Source organism: Carettochelys insculpta, chromosome 5 (assembly GCF_033958435.1).
Source record: "Carettochelys insculpta isolate YL-2023 chromosome 5, ASM3395843v1, whole genome shotgun sequence".
Lineage (NCBI taxonomy): Eukaryota > Metazoa > Chordata > Testudines > Carettochelyidae > Carettochelys > Carettochelys insculpta.
The window spans coordinates 20,917,746-20,936,813 of NC_134141.1; the positions used below are offsets into that span (position 1 = coordinate 20,917,746).

General features: G+C 40.7%; 1 protein-coding gene across 10 annotated transcripts in view; it reads right to left on the reverse strand.

The window, feature by feature from the left end:
* Nucleotides 1-18,812, reverse strand: part of CEP78 (centrosomal protein 78) — a 54,438-nt gene extending 35,626 nt beyond the window's left edge. For 8 of the 10 annotated variants that reach the window (XR_012645633.1, XR_012645632.1, XR_012645631.1 and 5 more), the window contains exons 1-8: nucleotides 17,784-17,882; nucleotides 17,291-17,575; nucleotides 16,540-16,715; nucleotides 15,327-15,399; nucleotides 14,626-14,729; nucleotides 3,188-3,362; nucleotides 1,349-1,462; nucleotides 1,052-1,116 (exon numbers count right to left, since the gene is read on the reverse strand). Coding sequence is in view for 7 of the 10 variants with exons in the window: in XM_074994733.1 (XP_074850834.1) it covers nucleotides 1,052-1,116; nucleotides 1,349-1,462; nucleotides 3,188-3,362; nucleotides 14,626-14,729; nucleotides 15,327-15,399; nucleotides 16,540-16,715; nucleotides 17,291-17,543 (960 nt within the window). In the remaining 3 variants the exon portion in view is untranslated. Of the gene's footprint in view, nucleotides 1-1,051; nucleotides 1,117-1,348; nucleotides 1,463-3,187; nucleotides 3,363-14,625; nucleotides 14,730-15,326; nucleotides 15,400-16,539; nucleotides 16,716-17,290; nucleotides 17,576-17,783; nucleotides 17,883-18,763 lie in introns of those variants that run through there. The other 2 variants (XM_074994731.1, XM_074994736.1) reach the window with 2 other exon arrangements.
* Between the last annotated feature and the right edge of the window lie 256 nt (nucleotides 18,813-19,068).

Sequence of the window (19,068 nt, forward strand, 5' to 3'; positions counted from 1 at the left end):
TGAGATGTAACAAATGTTCCATACATCTCCTAATCTAGTGACAACCTATGGTAAACATCCCTGACATCTCCCCTAAAGTTATAAATATCCTACTAAATTTTCTAAAAGGTTTTGTATTTTTCAAGTAAGAGCAGATCATCCTGTTTATATCTCGGGGTGGGAATAGATTCCCATATGTGGAAATGGAGTCTAGAGAAGAACACACTGAGCTGAGAACATTTTACACATGATGCTGGGAGGGGAGGCCTCAAAATGACCTTGACCTTGCATAGCACAGTATAAGATGAAATGGTCAAAACAAGAGAAGAGGTGTCCCAAAGGGTACCACTGAGGTAAAGAGATTGCCAATAATTGTACACAGAGCTCAAATATATCTAGAGTGGAATGGACACATGCAAACACTCAAACAAGAATATAACTGAATGAAAAAAAACTTTGTTATTATTTTCCTAACTTAAGGAATCAGGAACACAAAGAAAGAAGGACTTCACTGACTGACCAGTTAAAAATCACAAAACACAGAAGCACAGGGGTGGAAGGGAACTCTGTAAACCATCTAGGCAAGTCCACTGAACTCTTGGCAGAACTAAGTATTATTTAGACTTTCTCTGACAGGTGCTTGTCTAATATGGTCTGAAAAATCTCCAGTGAGGGAGATTCCATAACCAACCTAGGCAATTTATTCCACTGTTTAACCATCAGAATTTATGGAATACAAAGAACTTCCAACAGCATTTTTAACTTTATGTTATATGTATGAACTATTTTCTATTTCTCTTTTTCTTGTTAAATATCTAATTTCTGTTTTATTTGTTTATGTTGTAAAATTCCCAAAATATACAGGATGCTCAAACTGGTATAGTTAATGCTGCTGGTGCTTTAAAATTTTGCATTTTCTAAATACCTGTGATTTTTAACTGCAACCTGAACCTACACTTAATATTAAATAAACAATCATGCTGATCTGCACACACTCACGTGTGTCACAGTATCTCGGTTTGTTTCTAAACCAAATACAAACAAACATCATTCCATAACACCTAAAATGTACCTCTGAATTGGCACTATTTCCATTCATGAGAACTCTTTCAATAATTTTTTTCATCAAACTGGGATCTAGAGTGAAACAAAATTAATTTTATTTAATTAATTTCTATATTGGATTGTTTTTATAAAATTTCATACAAACAGAGATAAAACAAGTCAACATCTTCCTTTATTAGAAATTTACTTGGCAAATGTTAAATTAAATCATATTTTACTGTTCTGAAAATCCTACATTAAAAAAAAAGTATAAATGAAAAAATTGTTTTTTAATCAAAATGGAAGGACAATTAAAATTACATACCAATTAATGGGTTTTTTCTTACATCCAATATCTCTAGAGTTGTATTATTTTGAAAAGCATCTAACAATGATTTTGCCCCATCGTTGGAAATTCCACACTGCTGCATGTCAAGTGCTGAAATGTTTAAAAAGGTTTAAAATGGAGTCAGTTGCATCACTTCAACCAACAATTCAAATAATTACTCTATCCGTATTCAAAATATCCACATGCATATACTTAAAACTCTTGTAAGTAATGAACAAATAAATAATACTCTCAGTCCTACCCATTAGAGAGTTTAAGGTAATCTCCATCTTGCATTTAAAATATTAACATTTATGCCATTATCATATCAAAAAGTTACAAAGATATAGCTGCTGGACAAACATATGAGAGAAAATAAATATTCATCTGTAAATAGAAAGAAGATTGCTCTTGATTTTTTTAATGGTTTTGAAAAATGCTAACTTGAACAGCTGTGAAGCACGTTCTAATACGCAAGCAGAGGAGGGGAAAGTACCCAAAAAGTTACTTCAGTAAAAGTGCAGCTGCTTTCACTTCTGAGTAACTGAGTACAATAAAGATGTGATGAGTTTATGCGAGTGTGTACTTTTACTCAAATAGTTTTCTAGGGGGACACCAGTGACTTGTACTTAACTAACGCTCCCCCCAACCCCCCCCCCCCCCAAAAAAAAGCAGTTGTAGTTTAAGTAATTTTTGGGTACTCTTCCCATGTCTGTCAAGGCAATATTAAATGTAATGCTCCTTAATACTAATCCCAAGAGCTTGCTGACAGAAAACAAAATAATCAGTAGCTTAGGTTTTAAGTACTGGCTTCAGTACTTCACAAAAAAAAAATCCACATCATTATGAAGATAATTGTATTACATAGTACTTTAAAACTTGCTATAAGTTTGCCATTTTTTGCAATATTCTTTCACGTTGTACAGCCACAGTATTTTCCCATATGGAGTCCACAGTCAAAACACATTCGGGCCTGCCAACCCGGCATGGAGGAGGGAAGAGGAGAAATTGGAGGAAAAAATGAGACAACTGTCCCAAGGGCTGGCACCATCAGGCAGCACTAAGAGACGGCTGTGGGGCATGTCATATTGCCCAGGGGCCAGAAATTCTGTTGGCTTCCCTGAACATACTGAAAGGTAAATAAGTTCTACAACCAATAAATTTCTCCAGATTACAGAGCTATAAAGGACAAGAGGCTTGGAACTGTAAAGCCACACAAGGGTTTATTGACAGTAGATGAAACCTTATCACACTGCCTCCAAAATGTGTTAAGAAGTTTCACAAAATTAGTTACCCAAATTGGAATTAAACACCATGTAGTGTCTAACTTACCCCCATGAAAAGGTTATTTCTTCTGTAAAACCTCTCCACATATTGGCTACCCTAGCTTGTTAAATGCTTAAACTTAGTAATTTATTACCTACAAATTTTACAAATGCAAAATCAGCTATTGTTAAGACAACTTCTAATGTGCCTTAAAAGGAGGGTGACCATATGTCTCATTTTGGCTTCGAGAATCCATTTTTAAGCTTTGTCCCAGAGGCACAGTTTTGTCAAAAAAAAAAAATCAAGACATTTGTCCAGGTTGCTCTTGCCACCTGATTATCATCTGTCAAGAGCAAATGGGCAAATGCTCAGTTTCGCAAACAAAGGTGGAACATGCCTCCCAGTGGGTCACTGAGGAACACAGAGGTGGGAGGAAGGAAGAGGACAAGTGGCAACATCAGCCCTATGTAACAAAGCTCAGAATGAGAAGTGATGTCCATCCAAGCTCCTCGATGTTCCATTTTACACTATGGTCAGCCTACTTAGCAAAGAACAATTGTTTTACCATACCCTTCAGCCACAGGTCCTCTCCAAGACATTCTGCAAAGGCTCTAGCCCCTCGATCACCAACAAGAGTATTGCAGTTGAGAGTGATACGCCTCAAACCTGCCATACAGTCAAGATCAGGCCTTCTATAGCGCAGGCTTTCAGCCCAAGCTTCACCATGTCTTTTCATTGCCTGATGCTTTGAAAGGAGAACAAGTTAACATTAGTGGCAAGATGAAGTCATCAACACGTATGAAAAGAAGATTAATGAAAATTAGGATTTTGTTACAATTATTACAGGTTGAACCTTTCTTACCCAGGACTCTGGTTCAGCAACATCTGTGGTCTGGTAGGACCACAGATATTGCTGGACTATGGCATCTGAGCCAAAGAGGAGTTTGGCAGGCAGTCCAACTGGCTGGGAGTGGACCTGCCTCCAGCCCCCGGCAGGCAGGTGCCGGAGGAAAGGAGCTCCGTTGGCTGGAGCAGGTGACCAAGCATGGTCTGTTCTCTCCCCATCCAGCAAACTCCCCAGCTCGAGGCTCAAGAGTACCAGACCAAGGAGGTCCAAACTGTATTTGCAGTGTAACTACAGGAAATGAAATAAAACACAATGTTACTGAATTTAAGAAAAACACTGAATCTTGCTCTCATATATTATGCCAATGATTTGCTGTGAGCTTACATTCTTATTACTGACAAATTATTTCATGAAGTAAAATACACATCTGGTTCAGAAAATTCTGTATGAATCTCCATGACTGCTTTTTATCAAGCAGAAACAGATATAGCTTCTTCAACAATTGTGTCTAATATATGCTGGCTAAAATGTTTATTATTTTCATAAAGACCAATACCAGTGTTTAACACACCTTATAGTTCTACCATTTTCTCTTCTATTATTGAAAAAATATTTAAATAGTTTTAATATTATGAACTTGTGCATTAAAATGTTCACTGCTAACTCTTGATTTTCAAACTCAATTTGCTCATTAATCCAAGATCCATGGCTGGTAGGGACCTCAAAAGGTCATATACCTCACCCTGCCCAGTACTGAAAAATGACTGGACTACCTAAACCATCCCTGAGAGAGGCTTTTATTTAAACCAGATGTTTCTGATGTTTAAAAAAAAAAAAAAATCAAACTCTGTCATTTAAAAATAACTTAGAATTAAACCTCATCATAAACATGCCACAAGAACACTTACAGTCACATAGAGTGAATTAATGGCTCTTGTCTGTGAAGCCTAACTACTAGCTGTTGCTTCTTGAAAGTTCTGGGTGTTCAATTTCCGTTTCTCAGTAGACTAAAAAGTAACATGTACAAAAAGACAAGCTGGATGGGACTGTTTTTATTCTGTGCTTAATGTAGTAGTGGACCTTAGCCAAGCATGGCAGAGGAGCTGGTTAAGACACTGTCTTAAAGACAGAGAGGCAATATACAGTAAACCCCCAGTATGCACAATTTCAACTTGCACTTAACATGCATTAACAGGAGATAAGCACAAAGCAAAATCCCCTTGCCAGCTCCCCACTCCAGCCCTTGGCTCACCTAGGTTGGGGAAGCCAGGGAGAAGCTGCTCTGCTGAAGCTGTCTGCCTGCACGGCTCCCCCAGCTTGGGAAAGCCAGGAGGACAGACAGCTGCGCTGCCACAGCTTCTACCCAGCTTTCCCCAGCTGAGAGAAGCGGAGTGGACAAACAGCTACATTGCTGCAGCTCCTCACCAGCTTCCTCCAGCTGGGGGAAGCCAGGCAGGCAGCCACAGCAGCGCGGCTTCTCCCCAGCTTCCCCCACCTTGGAGAAGCTGCACCTGGCTCCCAGTGCTGGTCAGTTTCCTGGCTTCCCCCAGCGAAGGTGAGCCCGGAGCTAGGCTGCCGCCTGGTTTCCAGCTCCCCGCCACCTCCGACTTGCGTGAACTTTGAGTTACGTGAGGGTCCAGAGGAGCGCAACCCTCACATAACTTGGGGGTCTAATGTATAGGAAAGAACAGAGACAGCATAGAAAGGAACAGTGAAGTGGCCTGCAAAGAAAAAAGGAAGACATTATTCAGCACACACATATATACAGCTTCCTATATTCCCATGCACTTTTACCACAAAAAAAACTGTCATAGTTCCTGGGCATAAGAGACCCCACTATCTGGGAATATTTTGAAGAAATTCTTTCCATGGCTAAAAAAGGAAAATGTGTCAAGTGTAAGCAGTGCACGAAGAAAATGCAGAAACTAGCTACATCATCCTAAGGAAAACGGCTTATTGGGAGAAGATGATGTGGCTGAAGATGTGCATATGGCTGAGTTAATCAGCTGGTTAGTAATTTAAACAATTCATTTTGCAATGCATCATGCTTCAAGACTCTCTCTATGCCTTTTAGTATGTGTCTGATTTGACAAGTAAATTCAACAAGTAAATTCCAAAGTGTTTACTACGTTGGATGCTGCTAGAAAAAAAAAAAAAGTTTCTCTTATATAATCCTTATGGCTTATTTAATTAGTCAACTAGCTTTAGAATCTATCGCTCAAGGATACAATTCAGAAAACCACAATAAGAGAAATCTAGAGTTGCCATTTGCCACCATAATCGTGATGCCATAACTCTATTCTCTATCAGACTTCAGCATAACCCAGCTTTTTTTTTTTACAAGAGAATCCCAGTCTATACTTGTTTTCTCAAAAAACAGAACGGGGCCAAGGAGTTCAGCAGAGCTTACACCAAAATTAAATGCACTCTGAGCACAGTCAGCTTTTTTGGAAACTTGATTTAAATCAACGATTTTTGCTTTATGTAAATCACAATTTAACTGAAGTTTTAAATCACCTTGAATCAAATCAATCCACCCTGTCCGCCATTGTAGAATCATACATTTAGCTACGATCAGTGCCCTAGCCAATCAAAGTTTTTCTGAAGGATTTCAGTTTCCAAGACATACTGGTAGGGCTAAGTCAACACTAGCACATTTTTGGGAAACGCTAGGGCTCTTTTGAAAAATCCCATGGAGAGTCTAAACACAAAATGTGCTTCTTCCAGAAGGAGGAGGAGCGCCTTTTTCTGAAGGATTCTTTGGGAAAAAAAATCATATGTAGATGTCCCAGGGGCGTTTTTTCAAAAAAGCAGTCCTCATGGCATTGGATTTTTCGATCACTGGCCCGTTCTTTCAAAAGAACGGAGGCTGTGTGAACACACTATCAAAAGAGATCAACTTTTTCCGGTCTGCTTTTGTGTGTGTGGACACTCTTTCAAAAGAAGGGTTTTTTTGGAAGAGATCTTCTGGAAGAACTTATTTCAAAGGATCGCTGTAGTATAGATGTTGCCTAGGTGAGGAAAGGACATGAAGGAATAATTTTCAATTATGTGAGTTATGTTCAAAATCTTGTTTTTAATCCTGTTGGACCAAAACAAACATGTAATATATAATACAATATAAGGAGATACACATCTCACAGAACTGGAAGGGACCTCAGGAGGTCGAGTCAAGTCCCCTGCCCTCTTGGCATAGCCAAGAACCATCTCTCTCTCTCTTTTTTTTTTTAAATTAACCTATTTGCTCCAGATCCATAAATGGCCCCCTCAAGGATTGAACTCACAAGCCTAGACTTAACAGGCCAATGCTCAAACCACTGAACTATCCCTGCCCATTATGTCTATGATCTATAAGCAGTTAACTCAAAAAACGTATCTCAAAACAAAGTCAATGCAATAAGGGTATGTGGCCAGACAGAATCCCCCTGCTCTACTCCATCTTGCCCCTCTTAGGTGCTTCAGAGCACAAAGGACAAAAGGAAACAGCACAGTTTTGATGCCTGGGAGCGCAGACGTGCTAATCTCAAGCACAGTCTTTGATGCCTTAGAGCACAGATGTGCTGCCTCATCACAACCCTGGACAATGGAAGAACACAGATAAGAGGGCTAACAGGCCAGCTGATGACCACAGGGCCTCAAACTGCCCTTGGCTGGTACTGATAATTGATACGCCTACACATCGTCCCAGGAGAGGAATCTCACGCCCATACGAAAAGAATGTCCTGTCTTAATGATTTAGTTATCTCTGTCTTACAAGTGTAAATTAAGTTGCAACTCCCTTGTAAGAACTGGCGTCACAAAGGCGAACCAGTACAATTGGCACCTTTAGATAAGGAAGAGCGTACGTGACCCAAGGGGTATAAAGAAGGGTCTGGCAGCCCACTCTAACTGAGCTCCAATCACCTGAACCTGCCCGTTGGGTAAGGGTATTGCCTCCCGAGGTCCCAGGGGATGCCCTCCTCGTACTCTTCTTCCCGAGGGATTTAAGTGAACGACGCTGGCTACGCCGGAGTCAAAGGACGCAGGGGTGAGAATTATACCTGCAATGTACTTTTGTGCACGTTTAATAGTAAGAGTTCTGCAGGCTGAGCCGTTTTGTCCTCAAATGTGTAACTTTCATCTGTAATCTAACTGGTATACCATATGTATCATCCTACTAGTAGTTAAGAAGATAGAGCAATAAACCTTGTAACCGCTAAGATTCTTATTTCTGCCTTTTAATAAATAGTAACCATTTAAGCTTTAGCCTGACTCCTTCCAGTTACTGTAACTCAGCCAAACACAAAGAACCCTACCCGGTTTGGCTATATTAGCATGGTCAGTGGTAAGGTGCAGTGAGAGCTGAGCGCTGAGTCGTGTCGCCTCCACGGGACAGACTCTTGGGGCACGCGTCAGCCACCCTGGCTGCCTGCTGCGAAGGGACAGTCTATCCTAGCAGTTAAAGACTTGGGTGGAATAAGCTCTCTGCACCAACCTTTGAGGCATCCGTCAGCCACCCTGTCTGCCCGCTGCGAAGGGACTGACGGTCCTAGCAGTTAAAGACTTGGATGTAATTAGGCTCACAGACCACTCATTACCCGGCCATCAGCTAACAGGGTGATGTTTAAACTTGGAAGTAACCAGACACTGGGTTTTCTTAGCAGCAAAACTGTGAATGATCCCTCCTTAAAGAAATTGCAGAAGTCTAAGTTTAGGACAGATTCTGGTGGCAGTGGGATGACGATTCCCTCCTCCATGTACTGCTGGAGGAGACTGGAAATTAATATGAGAATTGAAAGATGGGAAAGGAACTAATTAAAGGGGAGGCTAAAGTAGATCATGCTGAAAGATGAACCGTCAGGAAGGAAGGTTGCTAATAATGGAGTTTCTCAGGGATCAGTCATGGAACCACTCTTATTTAACATTTTCATTAATGACCTTCACACAAAAAGTGGAGGTATGCTAATAAAATATGCATAGGACACAAAGTTGAGAGGTAGTGCTGGTATGAGGATGACTATAATATAAAACAACATAATTTTGAAGTAATAGAAAGGTGATGAAAGCTAATGGTACAAGTTGAAAAATCATGTATGCACCTAGGGAAAAACAGCATGACTTATCAGTTGGAAGTGACAGACAAGGAGAAAAATCTGGTGTCCTGATCAATCCTAGAGGCTATGGTTACACTGATGCGAACGGCTGGCAGCAGTATGCAAATAAGCAGTCTTGAAAATGCAAATGGCTGCTCATTAGCATATCTGCTCACCAGCAAATGCTGCCGCTGGCACAGAAAAAGCTATGTAAATGTGGCCCTGCTGGCGAAACCTCCCCCTTTGTCGGCAGCCACTTATGCCTGGAAAAAAACAGGCATAAGACGCTGCCGATGAAGGGGGGCATTTTGCCAGCAGAACCACATTTACACAGTTGTTTTTGTGCTGGTGGCAGCGTCTGCCATTGAGTGAATATACAAATGAGCAGCCATTTGCATTTTCGAGACCGTCCATTTGCATACTGCTGCCAGCAGTTCAGGTCAGTGTAACCATAGCCAGAATGATTATGAGTTGCCACAATGATGTGACTGCAAAAGAGGCAAATGCAATCCTACAAAATATCAAATGAGGTATTTCCAGTAGAGCTAGGGAAGTGTACTATGACTATACAAGGCAGGGATGAAACTTCAGCTAGAATACTGTGTGGCTTTCTAGCCTCACATATTTAAGAAAAGTAAATTCAAACTGGTCCAGAGAAGGGTTATTAGGAAGACCAAAGGAATGGAGAAGAGGAGCTTAGCTTATTTAGCTTAGCAAAACAAAGAGATGATTACTCTCTATAAATACATCAGAGGAATAAAAACAAGACAGGTAGGGGAGTCATTTAAGATAAGGGTAAATCCTCGCCAATCCATAGCATCAATAAGTTTAGGCTTGAAATTAACAAAGGTTGATAACCATCAAAGGAGTGAAGTTCCAAGTAGAACAATACGGACAAAAATCCTAACTGATTTCACGATTGATCTTAAGTTTATGGAGGTAATAGTATGATGAGATTGCCTATGGCCTAGTTGCAGATGGCCCAGCTGCAATTGCTATTAGCATATAACTCCAACGGTCAGGATGGAACATTAGATGGGCAAGACTCTAAATTATTACAGAGAACTCTTTCCCAGGTATCTGGCTAGTGAATCTAACCCATATGCTCAAGACTAACTTCCATGTTTGGAGTCAGAGGGAATTTTCACCCATATCAGATAGGCAGAGATCCTGATGGCTTTTCATTTTTGGCTGCAGCATGGGGGCCTGTGTCACTTACTGCAGTTAACTGGAATAAATGATGGGTTCTCTGTAACTTGAAATTTTTACATCAAGATTTGAGGATCTAAGTGACTCTGCCAGAGTTATAGATCTATTTATTACAGGAGTGGGTGAGTGAAATTCTTACCTCCTCAAAGTCTATGACAGCTTTGGGGTTAGGAGAGGAGGGCCACACTACTGAGTCACCTTGCTCATGATTGAAGATGCACAGTAAAGCTTATGGTTAAATAAACCAAAGCCTCTTGATTTAAAAGACAATTGCATTTTGCCAAAGGAGAATCTGGGCTTGTTGCCCATACCCCACAACAAGCTCTTAAAAGCATTATTAATTCTGAAAAGAAACAGAGCAAGAAGCTCAGAACAAGTCACAGAAGAATGTTTATTTTTAATATATTATCTCTGCCTGGATAGAGGGAGGACTTGACAGCTATGTAAATCCAAAACCATCTGTGTGATAAAAGAACTGAAATTAATTTTGACGATTTTGCTTATGTCTTTGGAAAAAGAGGATTCCCAATTGTTTTATTTCTGCCTCCTGCCAAGGTCTATTACCTGAGGGCATGTCTACACAGCTGCCTTATTCCAAAATAAGCTATTCCAGAATAGTTTATTTTGAAATAATACTGCTACACACAAAAATGCACTTTGAAGTAGCACTTAGCTATTTTGAAATACAGTGTCTATACACAGAGAGCCTATTTCAAAATAGTTCCATTGGACACACTATGGCTTATTTCAAAATAGGCTCTATTCCCTTTCTTAGCAGCATCTATTTCAAAATAAACCTTGTAGAAAATACCCCTCATAGAATGAGGTTTACCAATTTTGAAATAAGGCAGTTGTGTTGTACTGATGCTAGGATAGGTATTTCAAAATAACTTTGCTGTGTAGACCTATCCTGAGAGGGCAAAACTAAGTACCTCTGAGACACTGGCTACGTCTACACTAGCCAAAAACTTCGAAGTGGCCATGCAAATGGCCATTTTGAAGTTTACTAATGAAGTGCTGAAATACATATTCAGAGCCTCATTAGCATGTGGGCGGCCGCAGCACTTCAAAATTAACGTGGCTCGCTGCCGCATGGCTCATCCAGACAAGGCTCCTTTTCAAAAGGACCCTGGCTACTTCAAAGTCCCCTTATTCCTATAAGCAGATGGGAATAAGGGGACTTCGAAATTGCCATGCAAATGGCCATTTCAAAGTTTACTAATGAAGCACTGAAATACATATTCAGCACCTCATTAGCACGTGGGCGGCCGCAGCACTTCAAAATTAATGCGGCTCCTTTTCGAAAGGACCCTGGCTACTTCGAAGTTTTTGGCTAGTGTAGACATGGCCACTGAGAGCTTCCAATGTGCGCCCATTAATTTTCTACCCTGAAATTTCCCCCCAGAATTCAATGGTTTATAATACTGGGGATGTCCTAAAGAAGCGGTTCCCAATCTTTTCCAGACAGGGACCCATTTTGACAATTCAGGAAGACTTGGTGACCCAAGGCAATTCAAAAACAGGTGGGGGGAGTGGGGGGGAAGTGCTGTAACTAGCTAATTTTGTGCCTGAGGCAAGAATACAAAATTGCACCCCTCATGTTTATATATTCATAGTACTTATTTCCTAGAAAAAGGGGAAATACATTGATAATAATAAAATAATAACACTACGTTTATGATAGTTAAATATTATATTATTATAGTTGATCTGAGTTGTGGCAGAGGAAAGACCCTCATGCCCAAACCACACCCCCCCCCCCGCTGCTGGTCTCCTAGCTTAAACCCCACACTCAGAGGCCAGAGGGACTGGGGAGTCACACTCAGGGGCTGGAGGGGTTGGGGGCTCACTCAGCAGCTGGGGGGAGTCACACTCAAGAGCTGGGAGGGTTGGGGGAGCTCCGGTGTCACACTCAGGGGCTGTGGGGGATACAAACAAAAAATGAAAACTGACAAATCAGGTACATGGAACAGAAGGCAGGGTAAAAAGAGAAGGGGGGTGGTGAAAATTACTTACTGCAAGAGTCTATTAAGTGGCTTGCCTGGGATAGTGGAGAAGGTAGAGAAGCTGTCTTTACAATGTGTTTTTGCTTCTTTATTGATAGAGATGGCTGCTGGATGTGGCAGCATTCAGGAGCTGCAAACGGCTTCCTTAAGAGCCACATGATACTCAGAGCTGCTGGTGACCCTTACCAAATCTAATCGCGGTCCATGTTTGGGTCTGAACCCATAGGGTGGGAATCCCTGTTCTAAAGGGAACTTGTAGTAAATACAATATATAATCAACATATAGGTATATTTTCATCTCTTAGGATACTTAGACCCTCTAATTTGTATGTGGCTCTAAAGCCAAATCAAACAGGAATGAAGGTGAGGGGGGAAGAACAAGGGACATCCCTGCTTTGTATGAAGCAAGGGAGATGATGTGATCGGTTACAACCCAGGAGCTAGGACTGGAGTACTAACTCTAATCTAGAAAATGAAAGGGGAACCAAAATCCAAATTTTTGTAGCATTAGGAACAAATACCTCTGATCTACTCTACTGAAGCCATTTTCCCTATGCATGACAGAACTGTTCTGATGAATTTTAATAGTACGATAGCACACAGAAGCTGACTGGTGTTGCCTGCCCCACGTCTCTTTTGCAAAAATCCCATGTGAGCTGAGTTACATTCCTCATTAATTTTTCTAGTCACAGAGGTGTAACTTTAAACAAGTGATGCCGGAGTTCAATACGGGTGTACAGCAATAGCTAGCACATTCTTGGGCATCTGTGTGAAGTTTAATCCTTACCAGATTCACTCACCAAAAGAAGGTAGAAAGCCTTTTAACAGAAAGGCCTCAGATGTATACTTTGGCCAGTATAAAAGCCAGGCTGTCTTTGAATTGTGCATAAAGTTGAGCTAGAAAGCTATAGAACCTTACTACCCAATTTCATGTCTGCTGTGGAAGCAATCTTAGGAGATATGTAATGAAGAAATCAAGCCACATTTTTTGTTCTATCATTAGCTGGAGGAGCTGCAAGTAACCTATCATTGTGAGGCATGGGAAGAGGGAGAAAGATTTTTTTTCCCTCAGATTAAGCAGTGGAAGAACTGTTCTTTCATACAGGTTGAACCTGCTTAGTCATTAAACCTCCATCTTTGGGTAGTCCCTAGTTTTTCAGGAGATAAGAACTGCAATGCTGCAGATGCTGATAGAAACCATAGCAGCTTCTATTTCATTGGTAATACAGAGAAAAACAAAACCACCCATCACCAAAACTAAGTTATTTGAGTACGTAGGAGGCAGGGATAAGAACGTAGTTTCCACCTGCAGGATGCTGCCACCTCTATACTTCCTTTAAATACAGTTCTTTAATCTGAGCAAAAACGATATTTTTAGCGAAGGCCAGGGATGACCTTGATCTCTATAAAAGTAGATCTAATACTAAAAGCTGTCATCAAATTCTCTAAAGGAAGTGTCAATCTTGAAAATAATTGATTTGAAAAGGATTTATTTTTCTTGCGAGGTGCAGATGTTTAAATCAAGAATGGATGTTTTTCCCCCAATGAGGAATTATTTTAGGAAAGTTCTACAACAGACTGAATTATGCTGGAGGGCATGCTACATGATCACAGTGTTGCTTCTGTCTTAATATTAAAATGTGTTTAAAGCAATGAATAAATTAAAAGTAAGGCTTCAAAAACAAAAACATGTTACAAGAATTAAAGGTTTGAATGAAGTTAGACACTTGCATTCTCAAGAATGTTGAATTCACAATATTTTAAATTATGCAGCTCTAATCAAAACATATATGTATTATTTCATGGTTTAACAGCTTCCAAATTATGTAATACAGCACATTAAGCCTAGAATCTGACCAAAGCCCACTGAACTCAGTGGAAAGTCTTCCATTTTCTGCTCTAGGCACTGAATCAGGCTCTCAATTCTTGGAAAGAAGCATGTATATCCTTAGCTTGTTTCTTTATTACCAAAAATAAGATAGCAGCTAATGATTAGTGCAAACAATTAAAATTAAAATGACTATTTGTGCTCTCTTAGGCCCCAGTTCAGAGTGGTATAGAAGCACATACAGCATTCTATCATCCGGAACTCTCAAATAATTAGAATTTTAACCATAAGTAAAATTTAGTTATGTTTTCCATAAGCACAGTATAGTGAAAGTAAATACAAATAAATACAGCAAATACAGTGTACAATACTACTGTTTTTGGTGAATAAAGTACTCTGCATACATTTGTTTCTTAATATGTAATCTGTTTTGCTTTAGTGTTATGCATTGCTAGGTATACCGCTCTATTATCCAGAATATTTGAATATCTGGAAACATCCTGGTCCCAGGGCTGCTGGACGTGAAAGAGTTTACTCTATGTAACTTTAAGCATGCGAATAGTCCCAGTGACTTCACCACTTAAAATACGCAGATATTTCAGTGCCTTGTTTAATTGGGACCCAAGTCACCTAATAAAACCAGGATATTTAAAACTATGATTACATTAAAACTCCAATCATATAGCTCAGCACGTTAAACATTCATATGGCAAGAACTATTTTTCATCATATAAACACTATATTATATTCAGATATGTTATCAAAAATAGCCATATGTGCATCTCTTGCTCATGGCCATTATCTTTCTGAACAGATACCACCTTAAAAGGAATATTGGGAACTCACTGTGAGTTCAATATTCAATATAGGGAATACTGTGACACTAGCAGTAAGTTACACTAGGGGGCTTTTCCTACAATATCAGGATATTATTAATATTATATATTATGTATGTAAATAGCATTTACATATTAGGCAGCTATGAATCACAAGATATACATTACATTAATCCACTTCAACATTTGCTTTTACAAAAGGCATGTTACCTTTAAGACATTAGCTAAGTGTTCTGCTCCCCTCCAGGTCAAATTACATCCTGTAAAATTTACAGATTTGATGTTGGCTGAGTTCTTCACACTTTGACAGATTGCTAAAGTTAAAAAGATAAAAAAATTAATGTCATATCATTAAAATAAATAATACTATGTTTCTTATTGTGGTGTTTCAAACACATAATTACTATTAGGACAGAACTTAGATCCTTGAATGAAAAACTATTATAGAAGATCAAAGTATATTATTTATTTTAAACAAAAATATTTTAATTGTTCCATAACTTTTTCCATATAAACAAATATAAAATAGGTTCATTTCAGAATTGCTTTATATTGCACGTTAAAGCAGTACAGATACTGCATTTAGTATCAGTATTAGCTACTGTACCTTCATAACTTGTGAAAGGTAGTTTTCAACCTAAGAGTTTGTTTACTTGCAGCATACCAATAAGATACTATTTTATTTCAGTGTGAAGAAAGCTCAGAACCAACAAACACGATAGGTTGTCACAGGAATGAGAAGTTTTGCCCTTTCAACATTGTGAAATTTTGCGTGTAAAGTACCATAATTAATATAGATTAAAGTACTAATGGAACAAGTTTTTTTTTTTTTAAAAAAAAAGATATTGTAAAAGCAGTAAAACAAAAGGCAGTTAACCGAAGGCTATTTCTTGTAAAATTTCAAAACGTACTTTCCAATCCTCCATCTCCAATTGGACAATGTGCTAATGACAAGCTCTCCAAACATGATGTCTTGGCCAAACCCTGTAAAAATAATTGAAAACATTTTTACAAATGCTTCAACAACAGTGTTTTAATAGCACATATCTGAAGAAAAAGTTGTGTTCCTTACTCCCACTACAGATCCTACGACCCGCTTCATCAGATGCATGAGTGGGGGGCTGGTTTCAGAGGGGTATTTAAAGAGTGGGGTCCCAGTAAAAGGGAGGGCCAGAGCTGACAAGGTCTATTCAGCAAGGTGAAAATGGCCCAGTATCAACAGTACTTATCAAAAGAGAAAAAAAGTTAGATCAGACAAGGGGATGTGAACCTTTGTCAGAGTCTAATGGGGAGCTATTAACACCCAGAGCAGAGAAGCTGCTTTTGTAAATTGCAAGCCACTCCCAGTCACTGTATAATCCTTGGTTAATCCCCAGCTTTGCTGGATCCGGCCCCCAAGGCTTGGGGCTCCCCTTACCAATATGGAGCAGCCCGCAGAAGAGCTGGAGGGGTATGGAGCCCCAAGCATCAGAGGCTGGAGCCAGACAGATCCGTTCCAGTGCCAGTCCACAAACCCTGACTGTGCATGGGGTGTGGCAGGAAGCGACTCTGTGCAGCGCTGCTGCTGCTCCCCAAGCCAGAGAAAGAGGAGGGGCCATGGGAGCAGCAGCACTGCCTAGGGGTTTTATTGTGCTGCTTTGACTGACTGGAAGTCTAGCCAATCAGATCAGCGGAGGGCAGTATCTGGGAGCAGAAGGGAGGGGCAGCAAAGCCACATGCGTCACAGGGGTGCTGCATAGGTAAGCTGCACCCTTGCTGTCCAGACCCCGCACCTCTTGAGCACTCCGACCCCCAACAGAATGGGCCATCCCTGGGGCTGCCATGCCAGAGGAATGACAGGAGAGGCTCCTTTTTTTGTTTGGGACTATATCAGTGAGGCGGTTTTTGGGTGTTTTTTTTTTTTTGGCTGCTTCTCACTCATGTGGCTCCCAGCTGATCTTTCTGTGGGTCAGGGGCCCAAAAAAGGTTCCCCATCCTTGGTCTAAGACAGGTTATGCTAGAGGCCTCTTCAACCCTTAGATTAATCAAGGGCACAAAGAAGCTTAAAGCTATAATAGCTCCACCTACATGCGTGGTAAGCTTTCAAGAAGTGCAAAAGAGAGTATCATCCATATGAAGTCTTACCTTTGTTAAAAATATTAGATCTCGCTCTCTTAGAAGCAGTCCCTCAAGTTCCAAATTTTTGAGAGAGCTTGATATATTCAGACAACTTCTGATGGCTTTACATAATTGACTAGTCATGTCTTTTGATCGAATTGCTGGAATTCGTCTTTTAAAGTAAGTTTTATATTTTTCATTCCCTAATAAACAACAGAAGTGAATCAGTGGTGAAATCCAAGCCCCACTAGAGCAGTGGGATTTTTTCCACTGATGTTAAGAGGGGGGCATAATATCACAATCATAAAACAAAGCAATAGAGTCAAATCTGTAAAATTATTCCTCTTTCTCTTTACCCCACCACACACAATCACCATACTGGATTAGAACTGTGGTTCATTTATTCCAGTATCTTATTTTCCACAAAAGCCAAAACTCAGAAAAGGGGGGTGGGGGTGGAAATGCCCTAACAGACATAATTAAATTGATCATAGGGAAAGTTTTTCCTGTCCCCAAAGAGTAATGCCTGAAACTTAGCTTTTATATATCTTGGATTTTTTTTTTTTTTACCGCCCCCACTTAGTGAACCATTGAATGGCAAGAGGAGTCTCCAGCTCACGTTATTCACACACGATCATGAGTTGTGATAACTTTCAACACAAAATTGGTCTATTGTGTTTTAACTAATAGGACAGGATTTTTAAAAATTCCCCAGTTTTTCTGTAATGATGTCTCATTTAGATAAACATAATTAATATCTCAAGTGATCATGACAAACCTATTTCTCCAAGACCCTGTTGATGAAAGCTTCTTATTACAATAGAAGTCAAGGTCTTATTATGCCTGATAGCAGTCACGAGTGGTGTCCAGTCAGCAGCCTTCAAGCGATCTGCATTTAACTCAAGAATGCCCTGATTTACATGAGCTTTCACAAATTTTAGCGGAACAGAACCTTGAACTGCACAGAGAAATTCATAGTGAGAGTAAAAATCCAAGGTGCTCTGTCTCCTTATTTTGACTGAGTCAATCATTTCTAGTCATGTGCTGAGTTTCTCTCTAAAAACTGAGAGAGAAAAAAAAATGAAAACATTGAACAGTAGATTCAATGTTACATGCGTTTGGCACTAACATAGAAACACACAACATTAAAAAAAATCAGAATAAAGATTACATTCAAACAATCCAGTAAATTCAGCTCATACAGGAAGATAATATCATTATGTTTAAAGTACAATACACAGGTAAAGGACATGGAAAGAAAGAACACCTACATTGATATCTTCTTAGATATAGCAGCATGCTACTTGCTATAAAGCTCATCTTTGAAGGCTTCATGTTCCCATATTCTGGGTGCTTTTTGTGGAATGCTTAATGCCTTCAGCTGCTGCTGACCAGCCATGAAATAGGTACAGGGAGATCCAGGAATCCAGGACTGCTGGTACATTGTAAGGGAAGCACATGCTTAGGTGCTTTGCTGGACTGAATGTTATTTACTATGAGATAGTCCAGTTATGGAAAAGAAGCAAAACCAGAACTTGTAAGTTCTACCACTGGGAAGCCATTTCACCGAGTGAAGGTTGAATACTGTACCAGACATTGAGTTTTCTTATTGTAAAAGAACCAGAGTACCTAATATTATACCACTGTTACCCTGTGCTTCCCTAATATATCTGTTTCTCTCATCCTGTACTTCCAGATTGCAAGCTCTTCTAAGCCTATTATGTGCTGGTATAGAACCTAGAACAATGGGCCCTTAATTCATGATTAGGTACTACCATATCCATAGTCTATGCAGACTGAAGGATGCCTACTACTACTAGACACCCGACTTACGCGGAGGTTGCATTCTTGCGCAATCCTGCGAAAGTCAAATTTTGCCTAACTTAGAAACTGGCCAGGAAACTGACCAGCGCAGCACTGCCGGTCAATTTCCTGTCTCCTATGAGCGGCGGGCAGCTGACAGCCTGGCTCGGGGCTAGGAGCAGCGCTGCTACACTGGTCAGTTACCTCGCTCCTGTCAGGAACAGCAGCCTGCCACCTGCACGTTCAAAATCGGCAACAAGTGCACACGCGGGCCCGTACACGCACGGCGCACACGTCGCACTCCCGCAACCCACCAGTGAACGTGGGGACTCGCGGCGCCCCTACCCGACACGACAATTTCCTATACCCCGGCCCGGCGCATCCTCCCCGAGCGCACAACGTTGCTCTCAGAGCCCATCTCCCCACAAACACGCACGGACGGACTCACCGCCACCCGCCCCTTTGTAGCTAGGGCGGCAAGCGCGTGGAGATGTTTCCTTGGTTTCCCAACCGCCCCGGATCACGTGATACCTGGTGTTCGCTCTCCTATTGGTTGCTACCGCGACTCAAAATGGCCGCGCCCAATCTAACGGCCTCTGGAGTTGACTTGCCGCGAGTTGTTACGCTACAATGTCGCCGGCCAAGCCTAGGCCGCGCTTCCGATTCCTCAGGCTGGATCAGAACGTGCCGCGCGTCGGCTTCCGGGTCTGCTGCCCACCGGGGGCGGGAATGCACCTTGCCTACGCCACGCTG